The 18236-nt window shown below is 51.0% G+C and overlaps 2 protein-coding genes across 3 annotated transcripts in view; both read left to right on the plus strand.

Moving 5' to 3' along the window:
- Positions 1 to 15783, plus strand: part of LOC122906017 (CMRF-35-like molecule 4) — a 59695-nt gene extending 43912 nt beyond the window's left edge. Inside the window, exons 1-5 of one of the 2 annotated variants that reach the window (XM_044247495.1) lie at positions 11377 to 11773; positions 12293 to 12628; positions 14162 to 14240; positions 14809 to 14862; positions 15377 to 15783. In XM_044247495.1, the coding sequence (XP_044103430.1) occupies positions 11713 to 11773; positions 12293 to 12628; positions 14162 to 14240; positions 14809 to 14862; positions 15377 to 15461 (615 nt within the window). In that variant the 5' untranslated portion in view covers positions 11377 to 11712 and the 3' untranslated portion in view covers positions 15462 to 15783. Of the gene's footprint in view, positions 1 to 11376; positions 11774 to 12292; positions 12629 to 14161; positions 14241 to 14808; positions 14863 to 15376 lie in introns of those variants that run through there. The other variant, XM_044247493.1, reaches the window with a different exon arrangement.
- Positions 300 to 4779, plus strand: LOC122906019 (protein CD300H-like). The gene is made up of 5 exons (XM_044247498.1): positions 300 to 497; positions 1020 to 1355; positions 3007 to 3130; positions 3627 to 3680; positions 4208 to 4779. Exons 1-5 carry the CDS (start codon positions 437 to 439, stop codon positions 4404 to 4406), a joined length of 774 nt encoding a protein of 257 aa, XP_044103433.1. The 5' UTR covers positions 300 to 436; the 3' UTR covers positions 4407 to 4779.
- Positions 15784 to 18236: the final 2453 nt, after the last annotated feature.

Consider the following 18236-nt stretch of genomic DNA (forward strand, 5'->3'; position numbering starts at 1 on the left):
GATCTCTCCTGACCACAAGGAAGTGACATGTCAGAGGGGTGGGGACATTCCCCTGAGGAAATGCTCATAGTGTTGCTCCATTGTATGGGGCAAGTGTGGACAGTGAGAGGCACAGATGTTGGCTGCAGAAGGGGGTGGCAATCCCAGTCCAGTCCTGAACCAGGAGCTGTCTTGGCATCAGGATTGAGTGGATCTGGGACACCAGGTCCAGGACTCTGCCTCAATCCTCGTTGCTTCTGTCCCCCAGCTTCCTGCGCCCCAACCAGCTGAGTCAGCGTGGAAGAAGAGTGTGGGAACAAACACAGGCAGGACGGGGAAGCAAGGAGGCCTCAGAAAGCAGAAGTGGGCCCTGCAGAGAGGACCCTCTGTGAGGAGCCTTGACATTTCCCCCCTTCAGAGGCCTGGCATTGCTGTGGGTGACGTCTGTGCTGCAGACATGACCTCAGGGGACGGGAGGCCGTGGCTGCCTGCAGCACTGCTCCTTCTGCAGGTCCCAGGTGAGCGGAGCTGAGCTGGGCAGGGAAGTCTGCCCTGGGTGGGAGGGAGGGAGACAGTGTGAGAGGGGTGTGAGGCAGCCCATGGGGAGGGGAGGAGGATGTGGGAGGGAGGACGGAGAGCAGAGAAGATTCTCCAATCGACCAGCACTGCCTCAGCGGTGACCAGGAGGATTCAGTGCATAAGCGGGTGAGTCATGTCCACTGTGCCAGAAAGAGCGGCCCTGACAAGAGGGGAGGCCAGTGACCAACATTACTGTAGTGTCACAGTCAGAAATGATGTCTTCGTGCATCATACAGACACACACACACACACACACAAACACATCAAGGACACACTCTCCTTGTGCCACGCTGTGAGGAGGGAGCTGCCGATGTTCCCTCTGGTCTAAGGAAAGACCTCATTCCTGCCAAGGCCTTCTCCCGATGCCGAGGGCCCTTGAGGGACTCAATAGTCAACTTGACCTCAGATCCCGTTGTCCCAGGCCCCTTTGGTGAAGGGTCACCCTCGGCTGTGTTTTCCAGGTTGTTGGTCTCTGCGTGGCCCCACCTCCGTGACGGGCACTGTGGGGGGATCCGTGAGCGTGCAGTGTCAGTACGAGGAGAAATTCAGAGGGACTCCCAAATACTGGTGCAAGCGCCCATGTGTGTGGAATATGGTAAAGACCGAAGGGGCAGACAGAGAAGTGAGGAGTGGCCATGTGTCCATCAGGGACCATCCTGCAAACCTCATCTTCACAGTGACCATGGAGAACCTCACAGAGGATGATGCCGGGACATACCGGTGCGGGATCGATTCATTAGGGTTCCCAGGATATTTGCTTGACCACACCTTCCGAGTTGTGTTGTCTGTGACCCCAGGTGAGCTGTGCACACCCCTCCTCCAACACCAGGACCAGGGCTGCCTGAGGCATGGGCTGATTACCCCGGCCCCAGCGGGAAAGCAGGGAGACGTGGGATTGAAGAGCGGGGTGAGGATGCACTGGGTGAGCAGGACACAAGGGGTGTGCCTGTGTGTGTCCATGTGTGTGCATATGCATGTTGTGTCTGTGTATATATTCATGTGTGTCTCGGTCTGTGTGCAGGCGTTGTGTTGTCTGTACACTCACACAAGCACATGCACACTCTGGCTGACCTCAGTGTGCCCTGCCCTGACACACTCTCACACCTAAAGCTCTCCCAGGGTGGGCAGTGCGAATGGCCCTAGTCTGGGGACGACGGTCTGCCTTCCTGTCCTGCCAAGGGTCCTGACCATGCTGAAAGTGTCCTGAGCCTCTTCCCGGATGTGTCTCTGTCCTCCCAATGGGGAATGACCTTAGGACATGGACTCCTCTCCCTTACTGGCTGCCCAGGACCCTGGGGCTCTAACAGGACATCACTGTGTCCTGGATGGTTCCTGAGCACCAGCCTCACAGCTGTGATCCTGGGGGTCTTCACCAGCCTTGACAGGGGCCCAAGAAGGAGCCCCAGACCCTAATGGGGGGCTTCTGTGAGCATTTGGGGAACACCCTGCCCCTCCAGCTTGACCCTCCCCATTCCTTCCATCATCTTGTCCCAACAGGAGGGAACACAGAGAAACAGATGAAAGCTCCCTTCAGACAAAGGAGGGGAAAAAAATGCGAAAAAATGAGTTCTCAGGTACTATGGCCCGAAATATACTATCATGTGCTGCAAAGAATTCTTTACTAGAAACCTGTTTTTGTTTCTTGAGAACCACATGGAGGTCATCCTTCTAAGTGTTCAGGTTTTTGTCTTGTGTTCTTACTCCGATGTTGGCCTTGGCTCCTCCGACGTCCTTCCAGCAGGTCGATCTCTCACACGGGGGGAATTGCTTACCAGGCCCCTTGTGGGCTCCTATTCAACAGTGAGGAACTGAGTGTTCTCGGACACCACTGCCTGGAAGAGAAAGACCATTGTCCAGTTGGCTCCAGGACAGGGAACTTTCTGTGTGGTGCCCTGGGTGTGTGTCTGTCTCACTAGATCTTTCTTTCTGCCTATCCTTCCGTCCCGTGGCCACCCAGGTTCACAGTTCTGGCTGAGAGTTCGGGGGCTGAGTGCACTGAGTGCAGGACCCATCATTCAGTGTGGACTCTGCTGAGCACCCTGTTTCATGGTCCTCACTGCAGACATCAGCCCTGCCTGAAGACCCGGCCCCCATCCCCAGCTCTGGATCAATCTCTGCAGAGGAAAGCTCAGCCCATCGTCTGCCAGGAGAAACCAGGGGCGGGGTGGCTGAGCCCATAACCCTGAGCTCCTTCCACACTGTCCCATGCCCTGCTGGGAGGATGCTCTGCCTCTGAAATCACCCACCTGGCCAGGGTGCACCTGCAGAGGGGGCCGGGGAGGCTGGAGTTCCAGGCAGGCCTGGGTGTGGCTGTGGGCGGATGTGGAGCCCGGACACCTGTCCAGACGGCCTGAGTGACCAGGACTATGTGAGTCGGAGCCACACAGCTGCCAGAGAGTGGGAGAGCCCGGGGGAGGACAGCAGCCTGACATGTGCTTCCCCCCACAGCCAGCACTGCAACCCCCAGCTCTGTGAGGCCCCCCAGCACTCTACGTCTTCACAGTACACTGCCAGCCCCCACATGGGACACTGCGACCCGGCAGGAGTCCTCCACCTCCAGCCAAGGCCCTGGGTAAGGGGCTAGCAGCTGGAGACCTTTGACAGCTGGGTGATTTCTGGGGAGCACAGAGGACAGAGCTGTGTGGATGAGACTGTCATGGCCTCGGTCCCACACTTACTTACCAATTCCACACCTAACGGTGGAAGTCCTACATGTGCCGGGCGCCCTTCTAGGGATACAGCCCCGGGGCCACCGAGACATAGTCCTGCTCTGACAAAAGTTGGAAATTCACACCGTGGACAACTCACCCTGAGAACAGATGGGTCAGAGAGAGCATGTGTGGGGAGCAATGGGGGTGGGATTGCTCACGATACACAATGATCAGGGAGTCCTGGCCAGTGAGAGGACATTTCCCTGGAGTCCTGTAGGAATGGGGGAGCCGGCACTCAGGTATCTGCAGAAATCGAGCTCCGGGGACAGGGAAGACAAGTGCCAGTGTTGTGCAAAGGGGGCCTTCAGGAGCCAGGAGCTCTGGGGGCCCTGAGCTCTCTTTCCTGCTCCCTCCCAGGCCCTCACTGGAGAGTCATCCTATTGAAGACCAGACCACAGAGGGAGAGAAGAGGTGAGTGGGGTCATTCATTCCCTCCATCATTAAACACTGAATCTCAAGGCTAAGGTTTGGAGGGACCACACAGGTGCCAGATGGACCCTGGGACTAAAGCAAACACTCCATTCCCTCGTGGGAAGTACCGGTGATGGGAGAGCAGATATTAGACAAGTAACCTAGTGCTGATTTCTAGTCCATACACAGGGTCACTGCCCATGGGGAGGGATTAGATAGAACACTTTTCCCGGGCCAGGTCCTGCCTGCTTCGTTGGGTCTCCTCATGTCACTCCAATAGCCAGGCTCTCTCCATGTCCACATCCTGTCTCGAGGGCAATTGTAAGCCTGAGGGTCACAGAACTGGTCTGATGATGGGGCTGTCCCAGTCATGGACCCACCTGGGCCTGATTTCCTTGTGGACTGCTGTGGCCTCAGGACATGGACACAGGAACAGAGGAGACCTGTGCACCAGGGCACCTGAGACCAGGGCACCAGGGCATTTCCCTGATGATGGGGCTCACTGCCTGTCACCGTGTTCCCCACAGGTCCCTGCTCGGCAGCGTCCACTTCCTGCTCCTCATTCTGCTGAAGGTGCCCCTGTTTCTGATGATGCTCAGTGCCGTGTTCTGGGTCAACCGGCCTCAGTGGGCAATTTGTGGGCACCAGAGTCAGCCTGATGAAGACAACCTTCAGCCCTCCTTGCCCATCCATATCCTGTCCAGAGACAACACCATGCAGACTTGAAGAGGAAGAACTTCTGGCCCCAGACCTGTCTCCTCTCCCCTTGTTGCCAAAAACTGGTAACAAACAAATCATTCAATACTTGAGTGAAGCAATGAGATCCATCACACACACAAGCCGATGTGTGTGGTGTTTTGCTGGGGAGAATGGGGGAGGGACGCCCTAGGACTCCTAGCTTGCTAGCAGAGAGCACCACGCACAGCCCAGGTGACCAGAGAGCCTGAGGTGAGGGAAGGCCTGCTTTGCCATGACCTTGTCCTCCTGAGAACCCCCAGTGCAGGCTCTAAACTCAACATTCCTTCCTTCCTACAATCACTCACCAAATATTCACCAAAAGCCTATGTAGCACCAGGCTTGTTTCTAGGTGCTGGGAAGAAAGCAGTCAACCAAAGCAAGGCTTTTCTATTCTAATGGATGTTTTTGAAAACTAAATAAAGAATATTGGTTTATAAGAAGTGTCATGAAGAGGAATGGATGAGAGTTCAATGAATGGGGTGACAGAAGACAGGAGTAGACTCTTCATTATTATTATTACGATGATGATGTTCACTTAACCACTGTAGAGCACATCACTAGTTCTCGATGTAGTGCTCAGTGATTCATTAGCTGCATGGAGCACCCAGTGCTCATCACAACACGTGTCCTCGTTAATTCCCATCACCGGGCTACTGCATTCCCCCACCCACATCCCCTCTGAAACCCTCCCTTTGTTTCCCAGAGTCCCTATTCTCTCAGGATTTGTCTCCTGTTGGGTGAGAGCCTCAGGCTGTTGAGGGAAGGAAGGTAGAAGGTCTGAATAAAGGCAAAGCTCAGGGCAAGGGAGGGTCCTGAGAGGCCAGTGGGCAGGAATCTGGGGGTCAGGTAGATGGATAGGCAAGGCAAGCAGATGGAATCCAGCAAAGAATTATGCACCGTGAGGGAGTGAGGCTTGTTCCAGGTAGAGATGGCTGGTTCAACATTGAAAAGTGAATCACTGTATTCCACCATACCAAAGTAAGGAGGGAAAAATCATAGAATCATATCAAATGACCCTGGAAAAGCATATGACAACCTTCAATACCCACTCATGATCAAAAAGAAACTCATAAAAATAAGAGTATTTTTAAGAAGGAATTTCTTAGTTTTAAGAAGGGAAAAGAAGGAATTTCCTCGACGTGATGAAGATCACCTAAAAGAAAAATACGGCTAACATTAGAGTTAGTTATCAAAAACTGTGTTTTCCCTGTACGGCCCTGAGCAAGCAGAGATGCCCCCTCTTGCCATGTAGTCATCTCAGCCATGGAAATTCTGGCCATTGCAGTAGGTCAGATAAAGAAATGAGGAGATAGAAGATGGAAAAGAAGAATAAAGCTGAAAAACAATCTGAGGGGTTTGAAGTGGCGGGGGTGTGGGAGGTCGGGGTACCAGGGCACGGATTGCATGGAGCACTGGGTGTGGTGAAAAAATAATGATACTGTTATGCTAGAAAAAAAAAAAAAAGAATAAAGCTGTCCCTGGGTTCAGATGACATAAATGTCTATGTAGAAAATCTCAAGCAGGGGTGCCTGGGTGGCTCAGTGGGTTAAGCCTCTGCGTTCACCTCAGGTCATGATCTGGGGGTTCTAGGATCGAGCCCTACATCGGGCTCTCTGCTCAGCAGGGAGTCTGCTTCCCCACTCACTCTGCCTGCCTCTCCGTCTACTTGGGCTGTCTTAGTGTCAAATAAATAAATAAAGTCTTAAAGAAAAAAAGAAAATCTCAAGCAATCTACAAAACCTCATAGAACTAAGAGGTGGGTTCAGCAGGTCATGGGATTCAAGATGAACACACAGCAATCACATGTCCATATCCTAACATGTGAACATATGGAAACATATGGAAACAAGTGAACATATGGAAAATGCATTCCATGTGCACTTACTCCAAAGAAAATTAAATCCTTAGGTATAAGCAGAACCAAATATGTCCTGGGTATGGATGCCCAAAATGACAAAATGCTGTTGTCTGAAATCAAAGAAAATGTATATAAATAGAAGGCCATTCTCCCTAAACCCGAGTTCTCATCCTTTGGACTGAAAACCAAATATCCTTCTTCCATGGGGCTCCAGAATTTCCGCGAGCTCTGGTCCTCTGTCTGGAGGGATCTGGAGGGATCATGACAGGCCTTGATATTCGACTACAAAAGACATTTCTTTTTAAAAACACTTTTTTTTATTTTTTAAAAAGATTTTATTTATTTATTTGATAGAGATCACAAACAGGCAGAGAGGCAGGCAGAGAGAGTGAGGAGGAAACAGGTTCCCTACTGAGCAGAGAGCTGGATGCTGGGCTCCATCCCAGGACCCTGAGATCATGACCTGAGCCGAAAGCAGAGGCTTTAATCCACTGAGCCACCCAGGCTCCCCCAAAAGACATTTCTTAATTTTAGCTTTTTAACTTAAATTCAGTTAATTAACATATATTGTATTCCTAGTTTCAGAGGTAAGAGTTAGTAGGCGTTAGTCCTCCATCACACCCGGGGCTCATTACATCACGTGCCCTCCTTAATGTCCATCACTCAGTTACCCCATCCCCCCAACCCACCCCCTCCAGCAAACCTGTTTGTTTCCTATGCTCAAGAATCTCTTATGTTTTGCACAAAAGGCATTTCTAGTTCCCAACCTCCAGGATGAGGATGAAGGGAACACCCAGAGCACACTTGGGGCAGTTCTTCAAGTCACCAAAAGATGACGATAGTGACCATTTGCAGAACTTCTGGGCAGCCCCTTCAAGAACTTAAAAATAATTCTCCTCTAACAGGATTGCTTCTTAGCTACTGAGTCCCCCTGGATGATTCAAATACTCTGGTCCTGGCCACCCCAGGGGTTAGAACTAAACCCACTGTATCCTGATGACCTTTCCTCCTCTGGCTCAGTCCTATAGCTTGCTTCCCTTTCCAAGCCCCATCCTGCGCATCAGCCTGAGCTGTTGGCTTTCGAATCACTGTGTCTGCTTGGGCTCAACTAGAGGTGGGCTGAGACATTCACAGTCCAGAGCTCAAGATGCAAGCAGGGGTCCGGAGCGCAAAGGGTAGTTCAGACGAGAATAAGTCAGGACCCTCACCACCTGTGTCCAGGGGAGGGTACACAACCAGGCAGAGAGACAGGACACCTCGGACTCTAGCCCAGTGCTTCAGCTTTATTGAGAAGCAGTGCCCCATGGCTCTTCTGGAATTCGTACTCCCTGAAAGAGGTTGACAGACCCAGTGCCCCCTCCTGATCATGGTCAGCTGACATAAAACTTGGTATGGTGACATCTGGCGATGCTTCCTCTTATTGCCCGGGAGTGAGGGAAGCAGCTCTTTCAAGGACTCCCTGGGTTCCGTGCCAACAAGGTCTAAGAAAAGGTGGCTGAGGGAATGGGAAACAAGGACACAGAGGTGCCAGGACCAAGAAGGTGGGCAGAAATGGGCAGGAAGTTGGGGTGGGAGGTTCTACCTTGCAGTGCAGCGAGAGAAGTCTGCCCTTTGGCTCTGGCCTGGCCTCCCATTAACAGCTTCAAAAGTCATCTTTAACATTATGTCTAAATTGAATTATCAATACAATCACAGGGTTGCACTGACTTAGACGTTCATCCTGCTATTTCTTCATGTGTCTTATTCCAACCAACCACAAGTGAACTAACTTTGTGATTCAGGAATCATTTTTCTAGACCAATCAATTATGCCCTATGACCACTTGCATGTCCAAAAGTTGATTCATGAGCACACCCAAAGGCCGTGGGCACACAGCGCAGGCACCTCTCCCGGTGACCTAGACATAAGCTGGTGTCCATGGGGACACTGTCAGAGACTGGGGACACTGAGGCTCCATGTGCAGGCTGGCCGGGGAGCTCTTCATCCTCCTGGCTAACATTGGGACCCAAGCCAAGCACTTTCCTCTTCCCACTCTCAGATAGCCCAGAATGTTTGTATCCCTACTTTGACATCCTTCTTTTCTTCAGACGCTGAGGGCTTCACAAAGCAAAAGTCTGCTGAGAGGGCACCCACCTCACTGAGTCCACGGATTCAAAGGCTCATCTCCTCCAGAAACATGCTTCTAGACACACCCAAGATCATCTTCCATCTGAGCCGCCCGTGGACAGTTAACCCGTACCGTGAACCATCACACCTCGGACTCAAACCTGAAGTCAAATTTCTGTTGTAATTGCTCTGTGCACCTGGTGGGTCTTCCAACTTCTCAGCTCAGCTAGGAGCTGCAGAAACTCAAGTTTGTAGCAAAGGAAGATGCACCGGGAAATGAAGGAGAGAAGGAAGAGAAGGCGGTGGGCTGAGAAGACTGAAGAAACCCTGAGTCCTTGTCAAGTTTCCCAGTATGTGTTACAATGGCCACCAGCTGCCCGACAAACCCTCTCATTCTGAAGACCCTCTCCTGGGTCTGAAGATGGTGCTTCTCCCTCTTGCTGGTTGCTGGCCACTCTCTGCCTGCCAGCATCATGGTCTGAGGGAAAGGCACTTGAGCAGTCAAACCAGAGGAATCTGCATTCCATCCTGATATCATCACTCAAAATACGCTTCTGGTTAGATTATTGATGTCTGAGCTTTAGGCAGGGTGACTAGTAGTGGGGAAGATTACGGAAGCTCTTTGCTATGTGACAGAAAACCAATGAACATCTACACTCCCCCCCACCCAAATCAAGCAAAGTTTCAGAGCTTTACTTTTGTGTTTTGATGTTTAGTTTTTAAAATCTTTTATTGGAGTGTCACAGGGGAACAGGAAATTGCACAAATATAAATACAAAGATATCTGATATTTTAGGAATCATATCCTTTCATAGCTTCCACTCAGATCAGATCTCCACATCCCCTGGCAGGGGCCCTCTATATTGTGTCAGGGTGGGTGTGTAGTCCCCAGATATGGCAGAAACAATGGTACACGATTTTCAAGGATAAATCATAAATATGTTGTGTCTTGGATCTCTCTCCATGGGAGAAGCTGGATGTCACCTCATGAAGACACTTGAGCAGTTGTATTGGGCGAGGAGCTAAGGACTCCTGCTAACCCCCAAGTGGACTGTCATCCCTGAAGCAGATCCTTCAGGCCAGTGCAGCCTTCCAGTGAGTATAGCCTGGTCAACATCTTGACCACAGTGCTGTGAAAGAGATACACTGAGCCACAACCACCCAGATAAGCCACTCTCAGATTTGTGACTCTCAGCAAGTGTGAGATAATAAATACGTTTTCAGCCACCAAGTTCTGGGGGAATTCATTATACCACCATAGATATTGCATCTCGTTGGACCACAGTTGTCTAGGGCCATGTCTGCAGCCAATGCAGTGTTTATTCATTGTCTCAATCACTCATTCATTCATTCTATGAACAGTTATCAGAAGTCAACCATTGGTCACAAAGTGCAGTTGGCCACTGAGTCATTGTGTGAAGAATGAAGCAGACCCAGAATGCTGCTATGATATAAGCTCTATCCCAGTGGTGGAGATGCACAGAGACCACCAAAAGTCAACATATGACAAGATTCGGTGAACTATGCAGGAAACAAACAAGGGTTGGTGATTGAGACAACAGGATGATCGGGAAGAGTGATTGGGGGGACCTTTCTAAGGGAGTACATCCAAGGTGCAATCTAAAGAGTAAGAAGGAAGAAGCACTGTGAAGAGGTGGGCAGAGGATCCAAGGAGTGGGACAAGCAGGTGCTAAGGCCCTGGGGAAGGGTGGGCACAGTGGATAGAAAATGGTGCACATTGTGGTGAGGGAGCAAGATAGAAATGCAGAACCCAGCAGTGGCTGGGCCACTCAGACCATGTAAGCCAAGCATGGAGAAGGGGTTTTGTCTGAAGGGCATGGGACCAAGGGTGTACTGGCTACTTCTGAGTTTTGTTGAAAAGCTCTCTTGCTGATGAGTGGAACAGAGGGAGGACAAAGCACAGGGGGACTGGGAGGAACAGGGATGGCACTACTACACTGAGAGAAGAGAGGATTGCTATGTCAGGAGGAAGAGAGGATATGGGCAGATGGAGATGCTAGAAGAAATAATATGGGGAGGGGCATAGAGAGGAATCCCAAATGACAGGGTCTGGTTGCAATAACTCTGGGAATACTGTGGCCTTAGATCGGGATAAGATAGTGTGGAGGAGGAGCAGATCTGGGCAGAGAGGGTTTAGGGGGAAATTGATTGACCTGGTTGTTCTGATAAGTTTGAGTTGGCATAACCCAGGCAAGACTCTGCACTGTGACTCACCTCCTTACCATTTCCAGAGTAAACCCACCCCAAACCCATCATGTCATGAGAACAAGCCACTCTGAGTTAGGACAGACACACCTCCCCACCTCCTGGCACGGACCATCCCCCAATTCTGCTCTTGGAAGAAGCCCCCGGTCACCATGTGAACCCAAAATGGACACCGGCAGCCAGTGCTTTGTCAGACCATCCTCTTCTTACACAATAGTTCCTCTTGCCACTGGATGGAGAGAAGAAGCCCAGTCTCAGCTTCACATGTCCCCAACGTCCCATCAGCTCCTTCAGTTTCTGGACCCTCTTGTCCATTGGCAGTCTTCTGCCCTGAGAGTCACAGTAGGGTGGACATTCCAAACAAGAAGGATTCAAAAATGAGGGGCACATGGGACTGGTGATGGCTGTTCCATGTCTGTGTCTTGAGAACAGGGAAACACACAGGAGGGAAGCACACCTGGGGAATTAGTACCCTGGTTCGGAACCCAGAACCCAAATGGAACCTTTGAAAGCATCAGAGTTCACAGTGTCAACTTGTGTGGCCAGAGAAGAGCAAGGGTCTCACGGGGACTGTGGGTACTTGGAGCTGCAGGCTGGGGGGTCCTAATACCACTGTGATCACCACTGATGCCTGAGAAGATGGGCTGCTGGGGGTTCCACCCCGGACATGGTCCATCCTGACCAGAAGGAAGTGATACGTCACAGGGTGGCGGACATTCCACTGAGCAGGAAATGCTCCCCTGTTGCTCCATTTCTGGGCGAGTGTGGACAGTGAAAGGAGCAGATGTTGGCTGTGGAAGGGGACGGCAATCCCAGTCCAGTCCAGGACTAGGAGCTGTGTTGTCATTGGGATTGAGCAGATCCTGTGCACCAGGTCCAGGACTCTGCCTTAGCTCGTGCTGCTTCTGTCCCACAACTTCCTGCACCCCAACCAGCTTTGTCAGCGTGGAAGAAGATTGTGAGACCAAACACAGGCAGGACGGGGAAGCAAAGAGACCCCAGAAAACAGAAGTGGGCCCTGCAGAGAGGACCCTCTGTGAGAGACTTGAAATTGTCCCCCATCACGAGCCTGGCATTTCTGTGAGTGACGTCTGTGCTGCAGACATGACCCCAGGGGACGGGAGGCTGTGGCTACCAGCAGCGCTGCTCCTTCTGCAGGTCCCAGGTGAGCAGGGCTGAACTGGGCAGGAAAGTCTGCCCTGGGTGGGAGGGAGGGAGACAGGGTCATGGGGGTGGGGGGCAGGGGAGGGGAGGAGGACATGGGAGGGAGGAGGGAGAGCAGAGAAGGTTCTCAGATCAGCCAGCAGTGCCTTAGCAACTACCAGGAGGATTCAGTGCATAAAGCAGGTGAGTCATGTCCAATATAGTGGACAGAACAGCCCTGAGTGGAGGGGCTCCTGTGACCACTGTAGTGTCATAGTCAGAAACAAGGTCTAAGTGCATCACATACACACACACACACACACACACACACACACACACACATACCAAGACACACCAAGGAAACCTTGATCCACTCTGAGGAGGAAGGTACATCTGCTTTCTAATCTCAGGAAGGCCTGTCTCCTGCCAAGGCCTCCTCCAGACCCCTAGGTCCCTTCAGGGATTCAATGGTCACCTTGACCGCAGATCCCCTTGACCCAGGCCCATCTGGTGAGGGGTCACACATGGCTGTGTTTTCCAGGCTGTTCGTGTTTGAGTGGCCCCACCTCTGTGACGGGCCCCGTGGGGGGATCCCTGAGTGTGCAGTGTCAGTACGAAGAGGAATTCAGAGAGAATGCCAAGTACTGGTGCAAAAGCCCATGTTTGGGGGATATTGTGGTGACCAAAGAAGCAGACATAGAAGTGAGAAGTGGCCGTGTGTCCATCAGGGACCGTCCCGCAAACCTCACCTTCACAGTGACCTTGGAGAACCTCACGGAAAGTGATACAGGAACATACCGGTGTGGGATCGATACATCATTGCTCCCAGAATATTTGCTCGACCTCAACTTCCGAGTTGTGTTGTCTGTGACCCCAGGTGAGCTGTGCACACCCCTCCCCCGACACCAGCCCTAGGGCTGCCTGAGACTGGGGCTGATCACCCCGACCCTGTCAGGAAAGTGGTGGGACTTGGGATAGAAGAGCGGGGTGAGGATGGGCTGGGTGACGCAGGACACTGGGGGTGTGCCTGTGTGTGTGTGTGTGTGTGTGTGTATGTTGTGCATTCTGTCTGTGTATATGTCGGCATGTGTAAGTGTGTGTGCAGGTATTGTGTTGTCTGCACACTCACACAAGCACATGCACACCTCTAGCTGACCTAAGCGTCTCAGTGTGCCCCTCCCTGTCACACTCTCATGCTTAAAGCTCTCCCAGGGTGGGCAGTGGGAATGGCCCTGAGTCTGGGGACAGCTGTCTGCCTTCCTGTCCTGACAAGGGTCCTGTCCATGCTGAAAGTGTCCTGAGCCTCTTTTTGGACGTCTCTCTGTCCTCCCAATGGGGAACGGGACCCTAGGGCTTTGGCTCCTTTCCCTTACTGGCTGCCCAGGACCCCGGGGCTCTAATAGGACATCACTGTGTCTTGGATGGCTCCTGAGCACCAGCCTCACAGCTGTGATCCTGGGGGTCTGCAGCAGTCTCGACAGGGGCCCAAGAAGGAGCCCCAGACCCTAATGTGGGGGTTCTGTTTCATGGTCCTCACTCCAGACATCAGCCCTGCCTGAGGACACGGCCCCCACTCCCAGCTCTGGATCAATCTCTGCAGAGGAAAGCTCAGGCCATCCTCTGCCAGGAGAAACCAGGGGCGGGGTGGCTGAGCCCAGAGCCCTGAGCTCCTTCCACACACTGTCCCATGCCCTGCTGGGAGGATGCTCTGCCTCTGAAATCGCCCATCTGAGCAGGGTGCACCTGCAGAGGGGGCCGGAGAGGCCGGAGTTCCAGGGAGGCCTGGGTGTGGCTGTGGGCGGATGTGGAGCCCAGACACCTGTCCAGATGTCCTGAGTGACCAGGACTATGTGAGTCAGAGCCACACAGCTGCCAGAGATGGGGGAGAGCCCGGGGGAGGATAGCAGGCCTGACATGTGCTTCTCCCTCACCCAGCACCGCAGCCCCCAACTTCAAGAAGGCCCCCAGTACCCTTGATGTGGTTTTGGAATATGGGTGAGGTTTGGTGGGGTGGGGTCCAGAGCTTACAGCCAAGAAAGAATCCTTGAGACATCTTTGGTGCAAAATGGTGGTTTCATTAAAGCTCAGGGACAGGACCCCAGGGCAGAAAGAGCTGCTGCCCAGGCTTGTGAGGGATGGCTGATTGTATACTTGGAAGTTTGGGGAGGTAAGGAAAAGGGGAGGTTTCAGAAGGCTTTTCGTGTGTTAAAGAAGACTCCCAGGACACCGGAGGCCTTGCCATTGTCAGTGTTAGGGTTCTTTTTCCCTCTAGGAAGGCATTACCATGAAGACAGCTGGGAAGTTCCTGGAGGAGTGTCACCTGTCCCACCCAGGAGTATGGGGGGTGGGGTTGTGGGGTGTCAGCTTTGGCTTGTCCTCAGCCTGCCTTCTCCTCCCTCATCAACAACAGGTCTTCACTCGACCCTGCCAGACCCCACACAGAAGACCACGACCTCGCAGGAGTCCCCCAGTTCCAGACAACATACTGGGTAAGGGGCTAGCTGCGGGAGACCTTTGACAGCTGGGTGATTTCTGGGGAACATGGAGGGCTGAGGTGTGTGGGTGTGACTGTCATGGCCTCGGTCCCACACTTACGTACCAATTCCACACCTCACTGTGGAAGTCCTACCATGCGCCAGGCCCTCTTCTAGGGATACAGCCCTGGCCACCGAGACACAGTCCGGCTCTGACAAAAGTTGGGAAATTCACACAGTGAAGAAGTCAACACGTTCATCAATAGAGGACATGCCAGCTCATGATGAGTGCTTGGGGAAACTAGGACAGATGGGTGGGGGAGAGCATGTGTGGGGAGTGATGGAAGGCGGGACTGTTCTTCAACACACAATGATCAGGAAGTCCTGGCCAGTGAGTCCTGGCCAGACATTTCCCTGGAGACCTGTAGGATTGGGGGAGCCCGCACTCAGGTATCTGTAGAAATTGGGCTCCGGGGACAAGGAAGACAAGTGCCAGTGTTGTGCAAAGGGGTCCTTCAGGTCGCGGCCCAGGCCAGGTGTTCTGGGGGCTCCTGCAGTCTCTCCCCTGCTCTCCACCCCACAGGCCCTCACTGGAGAGTCATCCTATTGAAGACCAGGCTTCTAACGGAGAGGAGAGGTGAGTGGGGTCATTCGTTCCCTCCATCATTAACCACTGAATCTCAAGGGTAAGGTTTGGAGGCACCACACAGGTGCTAGACGGACCCTAGGACTAAAGCAAACACTTCCAGTCCCTCATGGGAGCTACTGTTTATGGGAGAGCAGACATTAGACAAGTAACTAGTGCTGATTTCTAGTCCACAGATAGGATAAGCCCCAATGGGGAGGACTTAGTTAGACCCCTTTTCCTAGGTTTTATCTAAGGTCCCTCCTGCTCCCTGCAATCTCCCTTATGTCACTCCAATAGCCAGGCCCTCTCCATGTTCAAAGTCCTGTCTCAAGGGCAATTGTTAGCCTGGGGGTCACGGGAGTATCTGTTATGTAGGGCTGTCTTGCCCATGGACCCACCTGGGCCTGATCTCTGTGTGGACTATTGTAGCCTCAGGACATGGGCACAGGGCCAGAAGGAAAGTGGAAGGTACCAGGGTATCTCCCTGAGGACGTGGCTCACTGCCTGTCACTGTCCCCCACAGGTCCCTGCTCAGCAGCATCTACTTCCAGCTCCTGGTCTTCCTGGAGGTACCCCTGGTCCTGAGCATGCTCAGTGCTGTCCTCTGAGGGAACAGGCCTCAGAAGGGATCTGGGGTGGGGAGGCGGCATCAGCCCAATAATTAAAGTCAGTAACACCAATTGCCCCTTGATGACCCGCCCAGGAACACAGCCCATCTGATGGATGGGAATGGCCTTCTGACCAACACATCCAGCCACCGTCCTTATTTCATTCTGAATACTCTGTAAACTCTTTTGTAACTTCCTTGCAATCTTTCATAGACAAAAAGAATGTTCTCAATAAATGCATACTCCTTACAGCCCAAATACTCTTCAACCCTTGGGTGCCCACCTCACAGCTTAAGTAATAAACATCATTAATATTTCTGAAGTCCCAAGCTGCCCTCTGAAAAAACCAAATATGAATCTTACATTCATGTTCTTGCTTTCTTCATGGGTTTGCGATATATATGCATATATATTTTCAATCTATATACTTGTATTTTTTAGCAGTCCCCAAGTTTACTTTAAAAAAAAAGATTTTATTTATTTGGCAGACAGACACAGCGAAAGAGGGAACATAAGCAGGGGGAGTGGGAGAGAGAGTAGCAGGCTTCTTGCTGAGCAGGGAGCCCGATGTGGGGCTCGAACCCAGGACCCTGGGATCATGACCTGAGCTGAAGGTAGACGCTTAAAACTGAGCCACCCAGGTGCCCCTCCCAAGTTTACTTTTATTTTTATTTTTTCCAGCTTTGTTTAGATATAACTGACACATAACATTATATGAGCTGAAGGTGTAGGTCACTTTGATTTGATGCATATATATTGCGAACTGATTACTACTGGGGGGTTAGCTAACATCGCCATCACGCCACATCACTCCCATTTCTTTTTCCTGGTGAGAACATCTAATATGTATTCTCTTAGCAGCTTTCAAGTATGTAACAGAATATTATTAGCTGTTGTCTTCATGCTATATGTTAGGTCTCTAGGATGTGTTTGTCTTGTAATTGGAAGTTTGTATCCTTTGACCGATCCAGTTAAAACATGAGCAGAGAAGGGTGCCTGGGTGGCTTAGCTGGTTAAGCCTCCAATTCTTGATTTCGGCTCATGAGCTCAAGCCTCATGTCAGGCTCTTCGTCAAGTTCCACACTGAGCTCGTGGAATCTGCTTAAGGTTCTCTCCCTCTCTCTCTTCCCCTCCGCTCAGGCGCGCTCTCTCTCTCTTTCTTTATCTCTTAAAAAAATCAGCAGAGGAACTAAATAGTTTCCAAAGAATACATATAAATGGCCAACAGATACTTTAAAAAAGTGCTCAACATCCCTCATCATCACAGAAAGGCAAATAAAACCATGATGAGACATCACCTCACACCTGTCAGAATGGCTATCACCAAAATGACAAGAGAGAGCAAGCATTGGCAGGGATGTGGAGGAATGGAAACCCAAGTGCACTATTAGGGGAACTCTAACCCTCTAACCTGGTTAAAGGAGTTGGTGAGTAGGTGCTCAGTACGCATTTGCAAGTAGAAGAACAGGGCACAAACCTGTACCCCAATAATAACTCTTGAGCCGGCATGGCTGCATGGGGACACCAGCAGGGATGCCCTGCCCCATCTGTGCAAGACAAAGTGGACTCCAACCCCTTTGCATATCCCACACTGCATGAGCCCTTCTGCACTGAGCTTGCCCCTTGACTACCTTTGGCCACACAAGGATGGTGCAATTGGGGCAAACTTTCCCAAAGGATGGACATGAAGGAGAAAGTTTACATCTCAGGGTCAGGGAAAGGAAAAACTGAGATTCAAACAGCCTTATGCTTTTAAAACCCATCGGCCCTATTCCTGAGGTCTGCTCCCAGCTCACCTTCTACCCTCTCCACCTTCCTTCAGACCAACTCTCCACAAAACACATGGACCCGATTAATAGTGCTACCCATCACAGTCTGTGTTTATGAAAACTTCCCACATATTTTTTATTTTTTTTAAGATTTACTTATTTATGACAGAGAGAGCAGAAGGAGAGGGAGAGAGAGAATCCTCAAGCAAACTTCCCACCGAGTGCTGAACCCAACATGGGGCCCGATCTCAGGAAGCTGAGATTGTGACATGAGTCAAAAGAAAGAGTCAGCCATCTCACTGACTGAGCCACTCAGGGACCCCTGACGTATATGTGTGTGTGTGTATATATATATATATTTTTAATGAGACCAATCACATTATAGGAATTGTTATTTTGTTGTTGTTGTTGATTTTGAGTTGTATGAGCTCTTTATATATTTGGGATATTAACGCCTTATCTGATACATGATTTGCAAATATTTCCTCCCGTTCTGTAGGTTTTTTATTTTATTAATTGTTTTTTATTGTTGTACACAAGTTTTTAATTTGATGCCATCGTACTAATTAAATTTTGCTTTCATTGCTTATAATTTTGGTGTCACACCTAAAAATTATTGCCAAGACCAATGTCAAGGAGCTTTTCCACTATTTTCTCCTATAAGGGTCACAGTTTGGGGTCTTACATTTAAGTCTTAATCCACTTTAAGTTAATATTTGTGAGGTGTGCGGTTTCATTCTTCTGCAAATGGTTCTCCACTTTCCTGGCCACCATTTCTTGAAGGAACTATACTTTCCCTCATGGGCTATTCTCGGCTTCCTTGTCAAGTATTAATTGGCTTTATGTGTGGGAGCTTATTTGTAGGCTTTCAATTCTGGTCTATAGGTTTATGGTTTTTAAAAAATTGTATTTATTTAAGTCATCTCCACACCCAACATGGGGCTTGAACTCACAACCCCAAGATCAAGAGTCACATACTCTCGCAACTGAGCCAGCCAGGCACCCC

The sequence above is a fragment of the Neovison vison genome, chromosome 5 (assembly GCF_020171115.1).
Source record: "Neovison vison isolate M4711 chromosome 5, ASM_NN_V1, whole genome shotgun sequence".
Lineage (NCBI taxonomy): Eukaryota > Metazoa > Chordata > Mammalia > Carnivora > Mustelidae > Neogale > Neogale vison.